The sequence below is a fragment of the Garra rufa genome, chromosome 1 (genome assembly GCF_049309525.1).
Source record: "Garra rufa chromosome 1, GarRuf1.0, whole genome shotgun sequence".
Classification (NCBI taxonomy): Eukaryota; Metazoa; Chordata; class Actinopteri; order Cypriniformes; family Cyprinidae; genus Garra; species Garra rufa.
Genome location: NC_133361.1, coordinates 90,335,584 through 90,359,751, shown reverse-complemented (window position 1 = coordinate 90,359,751; position 24,168 = coordinate 90,335,584). Strand labels below are relative to the sequence as shown.

The window sequence follows — 24,168 nt, the reverse complement described above, 5'->3', positions numbered from 1 at the left end:
GATAACAGAGGCTCAATCGTGACAGAGCCCCCCACCTAAGAGCGGCTTCCAGACGCTCCAAATACCTGTGACAGTTCAGGAGAGTGATGGAGTGGGCCTGACACAGAGGCATGAATGGCGGCCCCGGTCCATGTGCAGGTGGAGAACCAGGAGACTAAGGCGGCACCGACGGAGGGAGAAGCCATGGTGGTGGAAGGGTTGGCTCCTTCATGGGGCCGGGCGACGGAGGTGGAGCCGGTGGAGCCCGAGGCGGAACCGGAGAGTCGATGGTCATGGGTGACACCGAGGATCCGGAGGTACGCGGCGGAGCCGGAGCGACAGAGGACCGAGGCTGTGCCCACGGGAGGGAGGAGGTCCACAGAGCCGGTAGGACGCAGTGATGAGGCGCAGCCGGAGGAGTAGAGTCCAGAGGCGAAGGTGGGGCGACGACTGACCAGGGCAGAGCCGGAGGGACGATGGAGCCCGGTGGAGCTGGTGGACCAACGGCCGACGGCGGAGACGAGGGAGCAGAGAGCCGGGGTGGAGCCGCAGGATCGGAGGGCCGAGGCGGAGTCCAGGACTCTGAGGCTGGAGGCGATGGTGAGGGATCCTCCAGCCAGGGCACCGATGGAGAATGGCAGTCCCACGGCAAGTCCTCTGCACCGAAGGTGGGTTGAAGGTGAGCAGAGGGACTTCTTGGCCGGGGACTCAGGAACATCGGCGGCCATCTTGTGTGCAGACTCTGGCGTGGCAGCCATCTTGTGTAGTGGCTCTGAGCTGGATTTTACTGTGGGAACATTGTTGTCCTCTTCTTTCATTCCCACAGTAAAAGGAGAGCCACTTATTTGCAGAGCAATGTCAACATAAATTTGTAAAGTCCAGCTAGGTTCGACCATAGGCATCAGTGAAGCCAATGGCTCTAAGAGTCCTCCACAGAAGAAAATCATCAGGCATACATCATCCATAGTAGACCGATTAGCCAATTCGATGAAGTCCATCGCATACTCCTCAACAGACCGCTCACCTTGTTTGAGACGCATGATCTGTACCGTGGAGTTCGTGCTGGAACCGGATGACACCATACTAGCTGTTGGATCCTTGTAGTGGTGAAGTCTTCTGTCACAAGGACGGACTGAGACGAGTGGATCCATTTGCAGCATTTATTAGATAAGACAAAACAAAACAAACACACAGGGGCAGGCAGAAATCGTAGTCAAAACACAGGCAGAAAGGTCGGGGCTGGCAGTGAGAATCAAACACGGGAAAACAAACACGGGAAGAAACGCTCAGAAATGCAGCCGGGGCAATACAAGACTTCGCCAAGAGCTAGGTGTGAGAGTGGCTTATATGCAGTGTGTGTAAATGAACTGCAGGTGTGTGAGTGTGTGAATGAGCTGCAGGTGTGAGCAGTGATGAGTGCAGTGGCTTGTGGGGGATGAAGTCCATGATAAGTGGTGCAAGAGTACTGATAACAGAGGCTCAATCGTGACAGAGCCCCCCACCTAAGAGCGGCTTCCAGACGCTCCAAATACCTGTGACAGTTCAGGAGAGTGATGGAGTGGGCCTGACACAGAGGCATGAATGGCGGCCCCGGTCCATGTGCAGGTGTGAGCAGTGATAAGTGCAGTGGCTTGTGGGGGATGAAGTCCATGATGGTGTCTTGGGGTACAACGGTAGCATGGCTGAATGCAGATCAGACGGTTGCATGTTCCAATCACATCAGTTGATCTCTTCTTGACATCCATAGTATAAAGTTTACAGCCCTTTACCGTGACTGATTTGCAAATTGAATCAAAGCAATTAAGCAAGGAACGCCGACTTGTTTTCTCGACCTCGTGGCCGCGAAAGAGTGCGCCTGACCCCAGATCGGGAGGTTGCGTGTTCCAATTATGTTGAGGTCAAGCGATCTGTTCTTGACTTTGTGAGTGTAAAGACTAGCTGATTTGCATAGATTATCAAAGTGCTTAAGCATGAAACACTAAATATTTTTTCCGCTATCTTGTAGTGCAATGGTAGAGTGTCCGGCTCCAAATCACCTTGAGGTCAGACGATCTGTTTTTGATCTCCTGAGTATGAAGTCCAACATCAAGAGTGTTCCTTGAGCACCGTATATTTACTGATTTGCATTCTGTGTCAAGGCCGTTAAGCAAAATACATCACCTCTGGGTTCAGGATCTCGTGGCGCAACGGTAGCGCGTCTGACTCCAGATCAGAAGGTTGCGTGTTCAAATCACGTCGGAGTCATGTGATTTCTTGTTGACTTCTAAAGTGAAAGAGGTCCCTTTTGTTGTGTGCTGCAGTGCTTTCCAATCCCACTGCTCTGTATGTCTCCCTTATTAACCACACCTGATTCAGATCATTAGCTCATTAGGAGAGAGCTCCATGAACTCATCTGGTTGTGTCAGAAAAAGGAGACAGACAAAATATGCAGGGCCGCGTTTTTCAGAGTCACTGTAACCCTAAGTTGATTGTAACTCTATTGGTTTCAATGCGTCTACGTTGTATTAAGGATTGCAATGCTTTTTGGAAACACAGCCCAGAGCAGGGGGTCACCAGGATCAGGATTGAAAACCACCGGTGTACTATGATAGATTTGTATCTTGACCTGTTATTTTTATTAAGCCTGAGATCTCATGTTATAACCATTCCTGTCATTGTGTACTGTGACAGATCTGCCTCTTGATGTGTTACTTTTTCATATCTTGCCCTGCAATCTCTGAAGAAATCGTGGAAAAATCTACGTGCCGAATTCAAAAGCCAGCTCCATCGAGCCGGAATCGAACCAGCGACCTAAGGATAGCCAATGTATCATCTACAGTTCTCCGCTCTACCAGCTGAGCTATTAAAGACAGGGTGACAAAAGGTGGCTTAAGCAGGAAACACCGGATAGGTTTGTGGTGTCTTGGGGTACAACGGTAGCATGGCTGAATGCAGATCAGACGGTTGCGTGTTCCAATCACATCAGTTGATCTCTTCTTGACATCCATAGTATAAAGTCTATAGCCCTTTACCGTGACTGATTTGCAAATTGAATCAAAGCAATTAAGCAAGGAACGCCGACTTGTTTTCTCGACCTCGTGGCCGCGACAGAGTCCGCCTGACCCCGGATCGGGAGGTTGCGTGTTCCAATTATGTTGAGGTCAAGCGATCTGTTCTTGACTTTGTGAGTGTAAAGACTAGCTGATTTGCAGAGTTTATCAAAGTGCTTAAGCATGAAACACTAAATAATTTTTCCGCTATCTTGTAGTGCAACGGTAGAGTGTCTGGCTCCAAATCACCTTGACGTCAGACGATCTGTTTTTGATCTCCTGAGTATGAAGTCCAACATCAAGAATGTTCCTTGAGCACCGTATATTTACCGATTTGCATTCTGTGTCAAGGCGGTTAAGCAAAATACATCACCTCTGGGTTCAGGACCTCGTGGCGCAACGGTAGCGCGTCTGACTCCAGATCAGAAGGTTGCGTGTTCAAATCACGTCGGGGTCACGTGATTTCTTGTTGACTTCTAATGTGAAAAGAGGTCCTGTCGTTGTGTGCTGCAGTGGTTTCCAATCCCACCGCTCTGTATGTCTCCCTTATTAAACACACCTGATTCAGATCATTAGCTCGTTAGGAGAGAGCTCCATGAACTCATCTGGTTGTGTCAGAAAAAGGAGACAGACAAAATATGCAGGGCCGCGTTTTCCAGAGTCATCAAAACCCTAAGTTGATTGCAACTCTATTGGTTTCAATGCGTCTACGTTGTATGAAGGATTGCAACGCTTTTGGGAAACACAGCCCAGAGCAGGGGGTCACCAGGATCAGGATTGAAAACCACCGGTGTACTGTGATAGATTTGTATCTTGACCTGTTATTTTTATTAAGCCTGAGATCTCATGTAATAACCATTCCTGTCATTGTGTACTGTGACAGATCTGCCTCTTGATGTATTACTTTTTCATATCTTGCCCTGCAGTCTCTGAAGAAATCGTGGAAACATCTACGTGCCGAATTCAAAAGCCAGCTTCTTCGAGCCATAATCGAACCAGCGACCTAAGGATAGCCAATGTATCATCTACAGTCCTCCGCTCTACCAGCTGAGCTATCGAAGGCAGGATGACAAAAGGTGGCTTAAGCAGGGAACACCAGATAGGTTTGTGGTGTCTTGGGGTACAACGGTAGCATGGCTGAATCCAGATCAGACGGTTGCATGTTCCAATCACATCAGTTGATCTCTTCTTGACATCCATAGTATAAAGTCTACAGCCCTTTACCGTGACTGATTTGCAAATTGAATCAAAGCAATTAAGCAAGGAACGCCGACTTGTTTTCTTGACCTCGTGGCCGAGAAAACAGAGTGCGCCTGACCCCGGATCGGGAGGTTGCATGTTCCAATTATGTTGAGGTCAAGCGATCTGTTCTTGACTTTGTGAGTGTAAAGACTAGCTGATTTGCATAGTTTATCAAAGTGCTTAAGCATGAAACACTAAATAATTATTTCGCTATCTTGTAGTGCAACGGTAGAGTGTCTGGCTCCAAATCACCTTGAGGTCAGACGATTCTTACCATAGTCTGTAACTACTAATATATATGTTTTACCTGCTAATTCTAATAATAATTATTATTATTATGGAGTTCAAGCTCGATTCAGAAGTCCACTCCTTCATCTTAAAAACATATTAATTGCTAAAATTCGATTACATTGCAATTAGCACAAATTGGGCTACAATAATATTTAAGCAACATGAAATGTACATTTGTGTTTTTGAGAAAATAACGTTTATGCGTGGTAAGTGAAAAACTAAAGTTTTGAAGTCACTGAAATAAGGCCATGAAACACATACAGAACATTTGTTCACAAGACTTTTAAGAATTAGATGTGGTAGGCTAGATTTTTGTCAACCAAATGATGTGAAATTATCTTGTTCACTCGTTCATAGAAAACAATATATTGATATACATTTTCTAAAACATGTTTTGTGTTTGAAAGGGAATATTCAAAGGAATGGCAATGAGCCATGAATATTTAGCAATTCACACCTGAGAGACAAAGAGCCCTGCCCTAATGGCCCATTATTACTACTGTTAGTATTAGGAAAGGAACAATGTGAGAAGATTCAAAGAATGGAGTATTATATTATTTGTATTTATTTACAACAAAGTATAATCAAAACATGCATAATGAAGGTCAAAGAAACATTATTGAGCACCCTGATCTAACCACAGAGATGTGGAAAACTTCTGAAAACTTTTTCTGAGTTCTGTTCAACAAATGAAACAAATAAATGATATTTAAGTGATTGAAAAACTCATCAGTAGTCACTTGTTTTTACACTAACTTACCAGTGTAGTTGAACATCTGAAGTTGGTAAAGCGCTCTCAGAGAAAAACAGTTTGAAGAGACTCAAGTAAACATCAGCAGGATTCATCTGTTGAGCAGGTTTCAGATCACTAAAAAAACAAAACAAAAAAAAAACACATCACCCCTCTGCCATATGCTGCGATCACACCGCCCCAAATGTCAAGCGTCAGTTGCGGCAAGATTACATGTAAAGTAAATGGTTGAGTCTGTCAGAGGCTCTGCGTTGCGTTGTGTCCGTTGGATCCGTCAACTTTTCAAGCGTTACCTGCGTTTCAAGCGTCAACGCAGCAAACGCAAGCAACGCAGAACTTTTGACGGACTTGACGCACTTGACGCAGTGCGTCAACCAATCAGAGCGTCTCACTGTAGCGACGTCACCACACGTATCTTGAATGAAGCGGGAGCAGAGAAAAAATCATTTTCAATTTAATTATATTACATATATATATTGCTCATTGTAGCCGTCTGCAATCGCAGATAATTGTATGATCCGCCCTCGTGGTTGTATAAAGACAGGAATGTAAAGGAACTTGCTTGGATGAAGATCGCTGAAGAGATCGGGGATGTCGGCGTTATCAAATCTTTTCTCAACGTAATTATTTCCCATTTCGTTAGCTAGGCAAACATGGTCAACAGAGGATCCCAAAATGTCCAGTCCCAATAGTTTGCTATGGTTTATTTAGGGGAAGTGTGCAAAAAACTAGATGCGTTGGGTGCGTTGCCTGACGTGTGCGGTGTGAACGCACCAAAAAGCAAGCGTTGCCAGCTTCAACGTACATGCGTCAAACTAGATGCGTTGGGAGCGTTGCCTGACGCAGACAAAGTGTGCAGTGTGAACGCACCATTAGTCCCCACAGCCTGTCCTCAGCCTCTGTCATAATTTTATTGGTGCTGTCTTCTGTTACGGTTGCTGGGAATGAAGAGTCAGAGGGAATGACAAGGAGCCCAGAGTAACAATTAAACAGAATATTTAATGAAATAGGAATGCAGGGTACATACACCCTTGTACTGTCAAAAAATGACAGTACAAGGAGAAGAAACACTAGGAGACATGTAACAACCTCCTCCTATATAGGTACGTGATGTACTTAAAGGGGCCACCGTACTACACATGTATATTTGAAGATATATTTGATATACAGTATGTAGTTGTCACAAGTACAAGGAAAGTGTTTATATAAATGCTTTAATGTGAGGTTTGTTTCATATTTAGGTTCAATAGTGTAATTTATTTTCCATATCTGTTTAGTTTAGTTAATTGATTATTCCCTGCTGCACCTGAGTTTAATTATCCTGTGTATTTAGGTTCCTGCTTGGCCCTTCCTTTTTGTCCAGTTTTAAATGTCTTTGTGTTGTGTTGGATGTATGTTCCTCTGCTTACCTGTTTGGATTACCCTTTGTGGATTTTATTAAAGAACTTTCAATTAATTCTCATCTGTGCATTGCATACACACAGTCGTGATACTATGAAGGTAAAAATGATATAAGGCTATAAGTTGAACAAAAAGAAGTGGAACACGTGACGAAATCAAGACGAAAGCTGATAGGTTCTTAAAGTGCTGACTTTGACTGAGATTGTAGGAGCTGAAAGTGCAAAGAGTGAAGAGTTTTTGTGTGTGTGTGTGTGTGTGTGTGTGTGTGTGTGTGTGTGTGTGTGTGAGTAGTCTGTGGTTAAAAATGACAGAACTGTGTAATTTGGCAACAGAAAAAATGCTGTACAAATGAGAATTCCATGAAGTGTTTGAAGTATGTGCTAAAAGTGATGAGTTGTAAAATGTAGCTTGGCTGGGTAGCCAACAAAAAAATAAATATAATGGGTTGATGAGAAGCTATTTGTGCATAGACAGAGGAGGGGTATGAAAATGTTACTGTTGAGTACAACTATTTAATAATTTTTTTAAAACACTTTTTTCAATGTATAATTAACAAAAAAATTAATGAAGGCCAGCTGCTTAGGATTGTTTATTGTAGCAAATTAATCTACTGTACATCCAGGCTAATGGAAGCACAACAAAGAATGAACTGTGCAGATTATAAAAAAGACCTGCACAAACTAGAATAATATTTTCATGCTTCTCCTGATAAAGTCCATAAACGTAAACATATTACAACATTAAATTGACTAAACAATAAGCTAGAATACATTTAAAATCAATGGGAACATGTCATTTTGTTCAGTTTATGTCAATTCATTTATAATCTTCCAGTTACAGTTTTCCTAGCAAGGTAAAAGTTTGACTAATATTTTGATTCAGAGAAATCAACACATGGAATAGAGTGACATGATTGTTCTGTAAGTCTGGTGAAAAACAATGTTTTAGTACTTTGACTACAATTGAATGTATTTCAAAATGAACGTGTAGATGATTGTAGAAATTGCTCCATTTTCTAAACCTCTTCTTGCATTGAAGAAAACGGCAGTTTCTTTCCCGAATGAGTTTTCAAATGACGGATCGGGCTGCTTTGACATGTGAAACTCTTCTCACACTGAACACACTTGTACGGTTTCTCTCCAGTGTGAACTCTCATGTGAATCTTAAAGTTTACTTTATACATGAAACTCTTTCCACACTGTTCACAGGTGTAAGGTTTCTCTCCAGTGTGAATGCTCATGTGGACAGTAAGGGTTCTTTTCCACATAAATCTCTTTTCACACTGAGAGCAGGTAAAAGGCTTCTCTCCAGTGTGAGTTCTCATATGGACAGTAAGGTCATATTTCTTTGTAAAACTCTTTCCACACTGAGGGCATATTAACGGCTTCTTTTCAATGTAAATTTTCATGTGAGTCTTAAGATCTCCACAACTGACAATACTAATTTGACAATAGTTTCACATTGAATCTCCAAATTAATGTAAAACAACTTAATCATTGTACATTTAAAAAATGTGGCTTATTGGCATCTTTCACCAAGTAGCCAATTGTTAATGAAGCCCAGTCTCACTGATACAAATACTGCTAATGATCTGTCTCTATTAAACGCATTTCCTTCCAATTTTAGCCATTAATTATAGCCATAATTAAAAACAGTTATGCCATGTTTATCTTCACGCTAGAGAATTTAAAAGTAGAATTCAAGTAAGAAAGATTTTCTAATTAAATCTACATTTTCGGTTTCTATTTAATTATTTGGCTCCAGGGTTGGGGAGTAACAAAGTACATGTAACATAATTTCATATTTAAAATACTAAATATGAGTAACTATTCAATTAGCAACCTGCACTGCTAGTCAGGACTCCCAGGAGGAAATCAGAAAGCCAAGCATTATGGAAATACAAATACAAAATTATGTAACATCATAGTCCAATGAAATTTTTTGTTTACTTGCAACTTGTCTCTACGATCGGCTTTAAGGCACAATCTTATCTTGAAAAAGCATCTCAGTCTTTGAAAACCAGTGCTGTCAACTATATTTTCTATATTTATACCATATGGTGTGTTTAAGCAACTCTTAAAGAAGAAATGTCCTGTTTTCCTGAATATTAGCACAATTGCAAATGTGATGCTGACTTTATTCAGTTCAAAACACCTAAGACTACTTGAGAAAAAGGGGCATAACAGGTCCTCTTTAACTCCCATCACAGCACAAAAATTGTGCTCAACAAAGTTGCATTTGTATTCTAGTGCTATAAGATCTATTTAGAAACCAATTTTTTTTTTTCCTAAAAGAGCTTGAAAATGATGTTGGCATTTGTGGACAAGAATAAGCACCATTTAGTTCTTGACCATCTGACCAACAACACTCAGTATTCACTCCTCTGCTTTTCTCATTGCATATGATTCCCTTGAAAGACATCTTGGATGCCCTGGGGGTAAGCAGATAAACATAAAATTTTCATTTTTGGGTGAACTATCCCTTTAAGCTCAGTCAAACACAATATAGCTAGTTGGCACTGTAAAGTGTACCATGGACAAAACACATTGCTTTAAAGTGTGAATTAGAATTGATGTCATTGTAGGAGCCCTGTATAGGATTCTTATTGGAATCCTTTAGGATTGTTTTGACAAGGGTAATATAAACTTTTGACCTCAACTGTAATCGTGGTTGAAACAATGTAGTTGCCAAGAAACAAAGAGGTGAGGTCATAGAGTAATTTACAACAGGTTTGATTGTGGCCAATCAGAATCAAGGACCGGAACTGTCCTTTCTAGACATTTTGTTTGAAACTCTGTCCATGCTAAGGGGATCTTTTAGGATTCTCTTCAATGTGAATCTTCATGTGCCTGTTAAGGCTTCCTTTTTGACTGAAACTGTTTCCACACTGGTTGCACGTGTAAGGCTTCTCTCCAGAGTGAATTCTCATGTGAATGTTAAGGTATCTTTTATGAGTGAAACACTTTCCACACTGTTGGCAGGTAAAAAGGCTCCCTGTAATGTGAATTGTCTGGTGAACTTTAAAGTTTCCACTTTCATTCAACCTCTTTTCAGACTGAGGGGATCTGTAAGGCTTTTCTCTATTGCACATTTTCATGTGACTTTCAAGGCCTCCTCGTTGACTGAAACTCTTTCCACACTGTTTGCATGTGAAAGGCTTCTCTCCAGTGTGAAATCTCATGTGTCTGTTAATGCATCCTTTACGAGTGAAACTTTTTCCGCACTGTTTGCATGAGTAAGGTTTCTCTCCAGTGTGAACTCTCATGTGCATTTTAATGTATCCTTGTTGTTTGAAACTCTTTCCACACTGTTTGCATGAGTAAGGCTTCTCTCCAGTGTGAAATCTCAGGTGTCTGTTAAGGCATCCTTTACGAGTAAAACTTTTTCCACACTGTTGGCATGAGTAAGGCTTCACTCCAGTGTGAATCCTCATGTGCCTTTTAAGGTGTCCTTGTTGTTTGAAACTCTTACCACACTGACAGAAAATTAAACTACTCATAGTTCCTGTCTTTTGTGCTCTTTCTTGTTTAGAAGTCTTTTCAGACTCTAAGAAACAAAAAGACTTTTCTCCAGATACAAATTGAAGATTTTCAAACTGATCTTTCTCTTCAGTTTCATTCAGTTCTTCTCTCTCCTCTTTCAGCGCTGTTAGGTCTAAGGTGGAAATACAAAAATTTAAAAGTTAACCTCAGTTTAATGGCACAAAGCAATTAACATCACAACTTGTAGATATGTAATGCATGAATGCTAGATGCTACCAGGGGCGTCCAAACCTGATCCTAGTTGGTCGGTATCCTACAGAGATTAAGGTGGCTGTTATACAATTAAATAAATCTAGGAAAGTAATATAGACTGCTCTCAACTATTATATACCCATTTGATGTCTCCTGGGGAGACATTTAGAGAGAGGCTAGGAAAAAAGAAAGAGGAGAAACTCCCCAAATTATATTTTATTTACAAGGTTCGGGAGGAGCACAATCAGATAATCAACCAATTCATTTCAAATTTGATATTTAATAAGCCAAGCTTTATCATTTGTTTCTCTGTATTATATACATTTTTTTATTTGTTGAACATCAGTTAAATTGTTACTCTTAATTTGGTTTGGGTGTTTTTTTGTATTTTCTAGCTCGAGGAACAGACACATTCTCTATAGTGTGATATCTAGGTAAAGGGATCTCTATATGCTGAGAATTATCTGATTTCTGATGTGAGGTGGCTAGCAGACGGTCGGTTTAGCCAGTCTGTCTGCTTCCTGACCTGCGCCCTAGTTAGTCAAGTGCAAACTCTAAGACACGGAGCACAGGGCAACTAATACTGTTCCGTTTTCTTCCCTCGGAAAGGGCAACCCCGTGTACAAAGAGGATATTACTCTGTATTCCACATTTGTTTGTTTATTTTCGGCTCAAAAAGGATAACCAGTAATAAACCTGAAAAAACAAGAAATGCAAACGTTTCAATTTCCATGTACATACTACAACCAGCCCCTTGTTTAACTCAACAGCCCAATAACAATAAATAACATTAATCAAAATACAAATATAAATAATATTAATATACTATAATAATAAAACTAATTTCATAATTTAAACGTACACAATTCACACTTCAAACATTATGCATCAACTCAAGTCCTACCACAACTCTATGCAAAATGCATGCAATCGGCAAACCAGGAAGTCCGCGATTCCTACTTCATCAAACATTATAAAACTAAATAAAGTAAATACAAATGAACACGTATAGTATAGTAATGTTATGAATCTAAATGTTAATCCCACGGCTTCGCCACCACGTCTATCTCTATCAGTAAACAAATCTGCTTTGATCTACCGGAGAATTGTGAAATAGCGTTATCTTTAACGTGCAACGGACATAAACACAATACAACAACATAGCATTGCGACAGCAGACAACATAAAGCATACATCATTAAAGTAGACAAGAAATCATTTGAGATTAAATGAGTTTACCAAGTGGCTGCACACCGGGTTGAAAGTTATTACAAACTGAATGAATCTCACGCTTCCTTTTCACGTAGTAAATACCGGTCACATGTGCTCACAGCACACAATATTGGGCTGCTAAAGTGTAACTTGCAAATTTGGTAGCTCTAGTTTAAAGTAAATTTAATCATTAAACATTTAATTAAACATATAAATAACAAAACTCCACAGAAATCACAACAAATACCGAGTTCAGACTGCACGATTTTCAAAGCAATCGTGTCACAGATCTTTTCACATTGCATGATTATATGGGGTAGTATTCTGTTGCTGCTGTGTTCACGCTGCACGATGGATCAGCGACAGGAGGTTTCACACTGCCGGACTTTACAATAGGAAGAATCACTGACAACCTTGTCCCGGTCCCCAAACTACGTCTCACAACCAAACACTCACGAGAAATGACATGGAAACAACGCGAGGTCAGTCGTGCAAGTTTTCACGTGAGACTGGGATTATTATTAAAAAAAATGGCAGCCCGCAAGAATCTTGTCATACAAATTGCATGTGCACTCATCTGCAGCGAAAAGAAAAGAAGCCAAAACAATGCTTGTTGATATTGTGGTCTATACCTTCGTAACTGGTCCCCCAACTTCCCGCTGGCCTGGATGTTGCTCTCTCATTGGCTGTAGCTAATCGCTGATGTCATTTTCAGTCAGATCACCTTTCACACGGCAGGTCCAGATATTTAGCATGCCAAATATCTCATGGGTGTCGGCGACTCGTCTGCGATTCTCTCAGATTGCGTCTTTGATAGTTCACACGGTGTGATTGTCACTCGCATGAACGAGCACCGATTTGCCTGTGATTTTGGGCATTTGTCGGCAATTTCTCAAAACCTGTCGGCGAGTCAAAATCGGGGCTAAAATCATGCAGTCTGAACTCAGCATAATGCTGTTAAACTAACCTGGTCCAAAGGCAAACAGACAGGCTAAGCTGAGTCCTTTAACAATGACCAATAAGAATGCACTGATTTTACAGCCTTTCTCTCTGGTTTTATGACAGCTGTATCTTCTATCTCCAGTCTTTGAAAGACTAAATTAAAAATGAAATGATAGAAAACAGCCTACATTTTAACTGGGAAGAGGAAAATACATTTATTCATTTGAGGAAGTAATTAGGACTGTATTAGTCAGCTTACAATTGATTTACATTTATTGCTATGATAAAAATTACACTTACATTATAGTTTATAATACATGTCACATTTAATGTCCAACAACACATATTTTAACCAAATGTATGTTTTTCTTCAGAACTTACTAAACTACTATTATATTGTGTCAGCACTTGTTTACATGTGTATACCTCGTCCACTCCTGACAACAAAGTGGATGGTTGTATGACTTTCTAACATTTACATATTCTTATGAAGAATATACACTGAGGAAAACACAACATCTCAAATATATGTAATGGTACAAATATATTTGCCATGGTGGATCAATTTGATCTATAATTGACACTAGGGACTGCTTCAGAAGCATGCATATTAAATTATCTTGACTAACTCAACCTGGATCAAATTAGTGAGATAGTTTATTAGTCACTAATAACCTAACTTAAATGGTCATTTTTGGTACAACTTTAACCCTGATTGATTTGTTAGATTTTTTTCAGATCACGTTTTGGACTTAAATCCCAGGTTTTCTGAGTGTCTCTTTTAAAACAGCCCCCAGAGCTCAACATTAAGCCTTGATATGTGCTTGTCCTTTGGACACCTAAATCAATCATCCATTTGTCCAAGTAAAAAGTTTGGCTACATCCACACAATGTCAGAGCTTTCTCTATTCAATCTTTTTTTCCCCCTCATCTCAAGAAATATCTGCGACCACATGAAACTGACACAAAACTATGTAGTATATATGCCAGATAAATATGTAGCGCATTAATTCTGCCACAGAGATACACTAAAAATTGAAAAGAAACTTTTGGCAGTGCCCATAAACCTTGCACGCAGTATACCAAAAAAAAAAAAAAAACATGAAACAATACATTTATTAATCTGTGTTAATGTTAGTAAATAAAAAGACAATCATTCAATGTTTGTTCATGTTTTTGTTATGTGAAGTAGCGGTGTCTGACTAGGGGCGAGACATTGGCTGATGACATTATCATTTTAGAAAATATACAGATTCACTGTACACACGAAACCACATGAGTGTCATTTTCTTATGTTTCCACTCAGGGACCGGGTTTAAAGGTGCCATAGAATGGAAAACTGAATTTACCTGGGCATAGTTAAATAATAACAGTTCAGTACATGGACATGACATACCATGAGTCTCAAACACCATTGTTTCCTCCTCCTTATATAAATCTAGTATTTGCAAAAGACCACCGAAAAAAAGGTCAATTCCAACATAACACAGACTGTTACGAAACTTTCCTGGGATCGTTAATAGTTACGCCCCCAACATTTGCATCGCCCAATCATCAGTATCGTCAGCACATCAGTAAAACAAGGCAAGCCACTGAAGGGACACGGTTAGCTTAATGCTAGCGCTAGCCTGTTACATTGCAATACATAGGATTTCACTTACCACATAAACATACATGACTGCGCTGATGATGGTGAATGATGGAGAAATAACTGCCTGATGATGGCGAATGATTTACAGATCTTGAGTATCACTGACATACAGCTGAACGTGTGTGGTAAGAAGCACTCTCTCTGCATGATAACTTTACACAGAGCACATGCATCACAGTAATCAGACTAAGATTCAAAACGGCAGATTCAACAAACCACATATTAAAAGCGGCTAGAGCTCCTAATTAAATATAGTGTACCCGCTATAGAGATGAGCAGCTCTGTGAAACAGCCAATCAGAGCAGAGCTCATTAATATTCATGAAGCTTCCAAATAAGCCAATAACAGAGCATTTCATTCTAGGTACCTGTTAAATATAAAAAAAATCTAAACTGTTTTTCGTTTGTTTGTGTATGCGGGACACCGGCCAAATGGGTGTCTATTAGGTCTGTAAATTTTTGAAACGCATGTGACTTGAGGCTGCGCTCTGATTGGCTTGTTTCAGATTGTCCTCGGGGCGCAGAGCACTGCGCCCCAGACCCTCCCACTTTAGATCTTAGCCAATCAATCTTGTTTTTATATATTTTGTCCTCATGGGATTGGACCGTTCTCGACTGTCAAATATGTGCAATATCTTTTCCGATATGAAAATAAATTTGATTTTATCTTTCACAAGCCGTTCAAATGAAGAAAAAAATAAAATAAAATAAACGTACGAATCATGGAGCTTGGATAGAGTTTGCTTGCTAGATGCCATGTAAGTCATGCCTTTTATTGTTTTCATTGTTTGTTATTTCAAAGTCCTGTCACCGAAGCGTTGTGGGCAACTACACAGAAAGTAACGTAAACTGTAATAATGCAGATTAACTCAATCGTCGGGGTACAAGCAAGGGTTTATGTAGATGTCTTTTTTCAAGTAAATTGTGAGTGTTTATGTTAGTATTATTATAAGCACAATATTAAAATAGATATATATATATATATAATATAGTGTTCCTTCTTTAATTGGACATACAAATATATTGTCAATAGCATTATAATTACTTATTATATTGGACTATATATAACTTGATGGAAATTAATTTATATTCAATGTTTTATTACAAATCAATTTATTTTCTCTGTCTTTGAGATTTATCCTGTGGCTCCCTCGTGTGGATAACATTAGTACTATGGCCTTTATCTCTGAATCACATTAAAATAAATGGCTAATATTTTTTGGGATGATTACAAATGTTAAATGATTACTTTACTGATAATAAAGCCTGTATTAACAGTGTGATTCATTTTGTGTGCGCCCCCCTAAAAAATTTTAGCACCAGCCGCCACTGGTTGTAAATGGACCTGTAAAACCGTTTCTGGAGATTTTTTTTGCCCTTTCCTATGCCATATACCTTCTATGTAGATATCAGAGAACAACTTAAAATATTTTCTAAATGCATCATGCACCTTTAAATACATATTGGTTTTACTCTCCCAAAACGCCAGATCCGTCAATAAAAATATACAATTTTTGCATATACAGCTAATCTCTGTGTGGACAAGGCCTTAGATGCATGTAAGATTTGTTTTTATTTTTTTGTTAAAGTAATTTATTCACAAGCAATATTCTCATCACAGTTTTATCAGCTCAATCAGGCAAGGCTCCAAAAAGTACCTAGGACCTAACAACATGATAAAACAAAAGATGATGGCAGCATGCTCATAATTGACCTTATAATGAGCACAGAGGCCAGTTAAGGAAAGGCCCAAGGCTGATGATACACTGGGCAACTTTTTGAGCAATGTTGCCGGTCAACTTTGGCAAATGTTGCCGTCGATGGGCAACCAGGTGAGATACAGGGCTCACGATTGATCTAAATTATCCAGATAGAAATCTGTTACCCATTTTCAATGGGAAAGTGCCCAAACAATATTGCAAAAAAAAAGTTGCCCGATAAAATTGCTCAAAAAGTTGCCCCATGTATCATCAGCATAATACACCTGATATGATTGCCTCACGAAGCTCCATGGGGCAGAGGACTTAACTCTCAGAGATGAGAGGGGGACCCAGACACTTTTCCTGGCTTGCTCATAGGAGAACCTCAAGAGTCTGGGAAGCACTGCCAAGCAGAAGCAGCCTAACAGGGAGGCAAAAAAGGCCTAAGAACCTGATATGACTGCGCACAGAGAAGAGAACAGAGTCCTTAGCTCACATGTTCCATCTGAGACTGGTAGCTTTATCAGGCATTATTTGAAGAAAATTTTCTAAAGAAGGTTCTGAACCTTCTAAAGGTTTCCTTCAGAGAAACAGTGACATAAAATCTTTGATTTTGAAATACACAGTGCTCATGTTTGTTTAACAAAGTCAAAGCCTTTTGGAAAATCTATTGGTTGTGGTCAGTTTTGATAATGTAGTGACGATGTATGATATTTGAGTCACCACAAATAAATCAATGCATGGGAAACACCTCAGCACAACAGCCTGAGCCCAATGTATGCCTGCTCATCACCTTAACCTTAAGTTGGGGTAGAATTAAATTAATGCCAAAGCTCAGCCTTTTGTTTTTTTGAACCCCCTCCATCACCTCACGTACCCCAGTTTGAGAACCACTGGTTTATACTGTTCTCATGTTAAAATACAGTACCTTGGTGTATGTTTGACCTATGCCTCCTGAACAGTGGTCATCTATTGATTTACTTGAATATATTGATATTATTTTAATAATTTTCTTCATTTGCTCTCTTTAACCAGTAATTTTCTTTATATATTTTCTTCTTCTTTCCCTTTTTCCTCATTTTCCTCCTTATTCGCTTTTTTTAACTTTATATACACACAAGATATAATTATTTTTGTGTTTGTTTTATTGTCAGACTTGCTTTATATTTACAACACTGTTTTGTCCCATTTTGTACTGTTTTTCTGTATGTCCTACATTGTCTTCTTCTACAAAAAAATGGTAAATTAAAGGAAATTTGCATGAAAAAGTATCATCTGTTCCATTTGTATAGTCTTAGGTGTGAGGTGAATTAAATGTTTTCTGACATTTCAGTGGGGATGAGAAACTTTTGAAAAATGCTTGAAAACGCAAGTGTGGATTCATATAGTTGTAGCCTAAGTGTTTTTCCTTGTTTTATTTGCTTACCAAATACTTTAAATGAACAAGTAGACAGCATGCAGTAGCCAAATGTAATTACTCACATTTCAAGGTTTGCTTTGTGCCAAATAAATTATTTTCTTAGTACTTTTGCATAATTAGCCAAAGTGCTATAAATCAATGGTTTTAATATTAGAAGCAGATAGCCTACTAGGTCTAATGTTACAATGTTTGGTTAAGGCTAATTCCATATTATTGTTGATTTAAATGCATGATGTCATAATAACAAATGCTCTGAGAATAAAAACCAACCTGTTTGTTCCTCAGTATCTTCATGTTTGACTCTAAATGTTTCTTCACTCTCCTCTTTAATAAACACCATCTGTGTTTGTTCCTCAGTATCTTCATGTTTGACTCTAAATGTTTCTTCACTCATGTCTTCCATCTCCTCTTTAATAAACACCATCTGTGTTTGTTCCTCAGTATCTTCATGTTTGACTCTAAATGTTTCTTCACTCATGTCTTCCATCTCCTCTTTAATAAACACCATCTGTGTTTGTTCCTCAGTATCTTCATGTTTGACTCTAAATGTTTCTTCACTCATGTCTTCCATCTCCTCTTTAATAAACACCATCTGTGTTTGTTCCTCAGTATCTTCATGTTTGACTCTAAATGTTTCTTCACTCATGTCTTCCATCTCCTCTTTAATAAACACCATCTGTGTTTGTTCCTCAGTATCTTCATGTTTGATGAATGTTTCTTCAATCTTCATGTCTTCACTCTCCTCTTTAATAAACGCCATCTTTATAATAGTGTTTCACATGGATCTCTGTTGATTCTCCAGGAGTTTTTTCTGTTTGAACACTTTGTCCTGTTTAATATAAGAATTATTAATAGAAAGAACAATCAATGCAAACTAAATCTCTATCTGTATCTAAAACAGCTGCACTAGTAAGACAGTCAGAGTTAAAAGACTTCTATATAAAATTTATAATACAAATTACACCGGTTTATATTCAAGTAGACGATTTTGATCTTTATTTGATCTTTATTTATTATTTATCATATTTAATATATTACAGTCTCATGAAATCATTCTCGGTTGTGATTCACTCGTTTGTGTTTGTTGTCGTTTGTAGTCCGCGTGCCGCTGAATAGAATCACTGAATCATTTCACAAATGATTCGATTCAAATGATTCGGATTCTGAGTCTCTCACTTCTTATCATCACACGATTGATTCATGATATAGAGAGCGAAACGGAACGCACTTCTGTTATTAAAGGCTTACGTTTAAGTTACACTAAATAACGCATGACAACGTTATATTTGATGATGATGCATTTATTTTACACAGCTTATAAAAACGCTTTCAACAGCGTGCATTGATTTAAAAACGTTAAAACCACAAACCTTTCTTCTCTTGAAAAACAACAGATGAGGAGCGCAGCGCATCTTTATGACGTCACATCATCCGAGCAAAATAAAAGTCCAATTGGTGCACTTCTCTCTAGAATCACAAATATATCATAGAAATGTTGATTGTAGAACAGAATTTCGTACCCTTATGATGATGCATTTCTAAAGTTAATAACATCATAAATCTAGAATTAGTTTTCTCTATTTTTAATGTGCATTTAAAACACTATACTTTCTTATACAGTATACCTTGACATTAAATTCACATTAATCTAGTTAATGCTGCTGTGTAACTGTTACAAAGGGGTTGTGATGGCAAATTTGATCTATCACTCTTTTGACTATTGTAATCAATCTCTTGTTATTTTGTTTGTTTGTGTATTTATTTATTTATTCCTCTTTTGGAAAGTTACTGAAACACTGTCAGGGATTTTATTTTTATTTTGCTATTGAGGCAAATGAGGCCACAAAAATATATATGTGTCGCAGTTTCTATTTACTACTACAAAGGTTTATTTATTGTGAATGTTATTGAAATATGATTAAAATTTCCAAAGATTGTCTTTTTTTAAATGTGCATATAATCTGCGCTAAAATTATTATATAAAATATATATAAATATATTTTATATATTAATTATATAAATATTATTAGATATAAATGATAATATGGTCTGTATTTGATCTTACTTATTTCAGTGGTAATGTTCTTTTATGTTAGCAATTTTGTTTTAAAAAATGTTTTCCAGTGTAAAGGAATATGCTTCATTGATTTTTACCTTTTCAGTTTTTTTAATTGGCACAAACATGCAAACATATTCAGCTGTTACTCCATATCTTCTTTTATCAACAGTGAAAAGTTCAGATAATAAATACACAAACAGTTTATTAGCAACTTTACATAAGTACATCTATCAGAAAAAAAGTATGTTATGTTGTTTTAATGTTATGATTTTAGTGAAGATATATGTTTTGAGAACAAAATGCCTTCAATACATCTTGATAGAGCTGGGGCCTGATGTATAACGTTGCGTACGCACAAAATGGGCATAGAAATATGCATGCAAATTTTTCCACGCACATATCTGGATTTATAAAAAATAAACTTGGCGTAAATAAGTGCGCAGCGTAAGGATGCTCTTGACCGTGCATGTGTATGTGCATGTGAGTGTATGGCTGCGTCCGAAATCGCATACTACCCTACTATATAGTACGCGAAAAACAGTATGCGAGGCGAGTAGTATGTCCGAATTCATAGTATTCGAAATTCAGTAGGCGAGAAGTACCCGGATGACCTACTGCTTCCGGCCGAATTCTGTAGTACGCACACCATGGACACTTTCCTATCCCATGAGGCTCCGCGAAAATGGGAAAATGGCGGAAAGTGGAGACGCGGCTCTTTTCAAGTGTAAGTACCTCAGGATAAAACGTTGTTTATTGTGATTAAATTACACTTGTTTAACACAATCTAAATAAACGGATGACTTATTGAAAGTTTAAACATTGTAAATCGATGAGGTGAGTTCGTGAATCGGCTGTAAGAAGTTGTTTTGTACATCAGCTTGTTAACAGCTTTTTTACGTAGACATTAGTTGTTAAGCAGTTTAATGAGATCAGAAAATTAAACGAAATTAAAACGATTTGTTTCCTTTTTACTAGTGTTCATTTTTAGTTTATATTTTGTTGGTTGCATATCAAGCTAGTAATAAGTAACGTTATGCTTCAGCTTGTCAATGCAAGTTAGATTGATCATTGCTAATGATTACTGTTTTGACATTACAGGGACTGATGAAGACACTCGGCTCCTTATTCAGTGGAGAGTGGCGAATGAAACCCTCTTCATTGGAAGGAGAAATGCTGCCGTCAAAGGTTTTGAGTAAGTAAACAAATTACGTAAAATGTCCTTAAATGCAGGTGCTGTTGACACTGAATGTAGTAACTTACACACAAACACTTCAAGCAAAGGTTTTACTGCAGTACTTTTAATGCTTGATTTCTTATTGATTTTCTATCTTTTTTATTTTATTTACTATATAATTTAAAAATCCTTGTATATATACTGCATTAAGCTATGATTAAATGTAAATGTATCATAATTTTGCATCCTAAGCACTGACTAGTTGTTTTCCCTTTAACTTTTCATAATGTTACTTTCATAAAACTGCTTTTACATCACATTGACAGTGGCAGTAAGCAAGAGGGATGCACACAGAAGCTATGCACTCAGTTCCACCTCTCTCTAACTAATACTGCATTTTTTTTTAAGCATAACAACACCCTGTGGGCCGTGCCCACCCACACACACCTAACTATTTACATATTAACTAGCTAAAGACAAGCTTAAACAATGTCAATCTGAGAACAAGAACTGATTTGCAAAGTCTTAACCTCTTAAATTGTCTTACAGGTAATCATGCTCATGAAGAGCCGGCACACAATTGTCTGGTGCGGATTCTGTACAGGCTCTCTGTACGGGGTGATGAGGCAGATGGGCGCGCTCAAACAGGGATACCCACCATCTCCAAGGATGCATTTTCCTGCAGGTGGATATAATTGGCCGGTGTAAACAGGGTTGTTCTTAAGCACCATCATGCAACGACCCAGGATACCCAACAAAGACATCAATGAACTTCCCCTTGTGGTCGGTGATGCTTCCTATTAAAATAGCATGGGGCGTCACTTGCAGGTGCTTTGATCCGGATGTGGCAGCCGTCTATTGCACCAGCTACCATGCAGAAAGCTGGAGACCCAGCCAGTTGGGCAAAACCTGCCCCCACTTCCTCCAGATCATCCGGGGTTGGGAAAGTGATCACCCTCTTCAAAATACAGATGATTGCCCTGCTGATTCTGTGCACAATGTCATGCACCGTGGACTGTATATACATACATACATACATATATACACACACACACACACACACACACACACACAGCCCACCATCTGTAAATATGTATATAGTTTTTTTTAAAGAATATGTTTATTTATTTGTGTATCTATGCATAATATATTCATTTTTTTTCTATGTATTTATTGTATTTATCCTTTTATTTATATACACACACAGCTCACCATCTTTAGATGTTTTTTTAGAATATGTATATATTATTTATTTAAATGTATCTATGTATAATATATTAATTTTAACTGTATATATTGTATTTATCCATTTATATAAATGCACACACACATATATATATAAATATAGTGTGTTTATATTCATTCAAATCTATTCATTGATTCTTGTTTTTTTGTCCTGTGTATTCATTCATAAAAAAAAATTACTTTATTGTTGCTTCAAGTCAGCCTCTGTCGTGGTGTTCACAGAGGTGTTTTTTTATTCTGAGGTAAAATTTGCTAGCTAATTAAGTAATTATACTTACGTTATTTGATATTTGACTCAGGGGCGTTGCTAGGGTTGGGAAAGATAAGGGGCTTAGCTTAAATAATATATATATATATATATTGACGTATCACTTACTGATATAAAATTATTATTTAGCTTCATTTGGAGTATTTTGTTATTGCAAGATATTTAAAGTGGACCTGAAGTATACTTGCAGTAGTTCGACTTTGACACAATCAAATATGTGACCCTGGACCACAAAACCAGTCATAAGGTTAAATTTTACAAAACTGAGGTGTTTACAACATATGAATAAGCTTTCTATTAATGCATGGTTTGTTAGAATAGGACAATATTTTTTTGAGATACAACTATTTGAAAATCTGGAATCTGAGGGTGCAAAAAAATCAAAATACTGAGAAAATCACCTTTAAAGTTGTCCAAATTAAGTTCTTAACAATGCATATTACTAATCAAAAATAACATTTTGGTATATTTATAGTAGGAATTTTACAAAAAAATCTTCATGGAACATGATCTTTACTAAATTTCCTAATAATTTTTGGCATAAAAGAAAAATCTATAATTTTGATTTTTGATGTATTTGTCGAATACTTAGCAAATAATAAATGTATGTGTTCTGGATGCTAAACCTCACTGACCAGATCTTTGATATTTTATTTAAAATTAAAGTAATTTATTTGTTTACATTACATGTGGATAAATTCTTGAATGAATCAACGTTTTGTGAACGAATTTCTTTTTTATCAGTCAGTCGCCACCTGCTGGCATTGTGTTGTAATTGATACAGTCTTAATTTGAAGCGTCACTTGGAATCTGTTCAAAAAGGTGATTTATTCTATTTTGTTCGCTACTGTAGACTACAGTGTTTATATCCAAACTATAAACTTTTATTCCAGTACTTTTGTGATTAGTTGGATGTTTGAAACACAGAAACAGCAATACAAGATTGCATGGGTGATTGAATCGAAAAACATCAAACGATGGCTTCAAAGCTGTGTTTATGCGAATGAAAACGTATGGTAAGCGGTAAGCTACCTACTAAAGACTACTTTTCATCATGGACAGTTGGATTTCTAATACTTAAAATGTATAAAACATATTTTATTAGTGAAGTGAATGGTCCATGTTTAAAAAGATCAGGGGCTTTAGGCAAAGCATCAGGGGCTTAAGCCCCCCTCGCAACGCCACTGATTTGACTATTGACTATTAATTATTTGACTGACGGCTTCTCTGAGCTGTCTGTCCAATCAACGTTAAAACGCCGTACATTGCCGGTGCCGGTGTTCGTGCAGTGGAGCGGTCTCTTTAAATTTTCGCGGTGTTGTGACGACGCATGACACGTGACAACATCAATATGGCGGATGTAGTATGTCCGAATTCCATTCATACTACCCACATTCATACTATATAGAACGTACTGTTTTAACGGTCGAGTAGTACGTTTGAATTTAAATGTAGTACCTACTTAAGTAGTATGCGATTTCGGACGCAACCTATGTGTTTTGGCGACACCAAATGGCCCAAATAGCAATAACGACTTGCTAGTCATGTTAAAATCATACTAGCGACTTGCTAGTCATGCTAAAAATCATGTTAGCGACTTGCTAGTCTTGCTTAAATAATGCTAGCGACTTGCTAGTCTTGCTAAAATCATGCTAGTGACTTGCTAGTCATGCTAATATCATGCTAACGACTTGCTAGTCATGCTAGAATCATGCTAGCGACTTTGCTAGTCATGCTAAAATAATGCTAAAATAATGCTAGCGACTTGCTAGTCATGCTAAAATCATGCTAGCGACTTGCTAGTCGTGCTAAAATCATGCTAGCGACTTGCTAGTCATGCTAGAATAATGCTAGCGACTTGCTAGTCGTGCTAAAATGATGCTAAAATCATGCTTGCGACTTGCTAGTTGTGCTAAAATCATGCTAGCGACTTCCTAGTCGTGCTAAAATCATGCTAGCGACTTGCTAGTCGTGCTAAAATCATGCTAGCGACTTGCTAGTCGTGCTAAAATCATGCTAGCGACTTGCTAGTCATGCTAAAATCATGCTAGCGACTTGTTAGTCATGGTAA

General features: G+C 38.1%; 1 protein-coding gene and 2 non-coding genes across 3 annotated transcripts; 2 read left to right on the top strand and 1 right to left on the bottom strand.

Moving 5' to 3' along the window:
• The first annotated feature begins 2,151 nt into the window (after positions 1–2,151).
• Positions 2,152–2,223, top strand: trnaw-cca (transfer RNA tryptophan (anticodon CCA)). The gene has a single exon. It is a non-coding gene; the product is annotated as a tRNA-Trp (tRNA).
• A 1,170-nt stretch (positions 2,224–3,393) lies between these two features.
• Positions 3,394–3,465, top strand: trnaw-cca (transfer RNA tryptophan (anticodon CCA)). Its single transcript has one exon. It is a non-coding gene; the product is annotated as a tRNA-Trp (tRNA).
• A 6,018-nt stretch (positions 3,466–9,483) lies between these two features.
• Positions 9,484–18,174, bottom strand: LOC141326035 (uncharacterized). The gene is made up of 2 exons (XM_073834743.1): positions 17,622–18,174; positions 9,484–10,347 (listed from the first exon to the last, which is right to left on the bottom strand). The coding sequence occupies exons 1-2, from the start codon at positions 18,109–18,111 to the stop codon at positions 9,497–9,499; spliced, it is 1,341 nt and encodes a 446-aa protein (XP_073690844.1). The 5' UTR covers positions 18,112–18,174; the 3' UTR covers positions 9,484–9,496.
• Positions 18,175–24,168: the final 5,994 nt, after the last annotated feature.

What these genes read in the sequence shown, in the direction of transcription:
- LOC141326035 (XM_073834743.1), bottom strand. Translation starts at nt 18,111, where the DNA reads ATGGCGTTTATTAAAGAGGAGAGTGAAGACATGAAGATTGAAGAAACA. An exon ending in AGATACTGAGGAACAAACAG is followed by an intron (nt 10,348 to 17,621) that starts GTTGGTTTTTAT and finishes TTTCCACCTTAG; the next exon opens with ACCTAACAGCGCTGAAAGAG.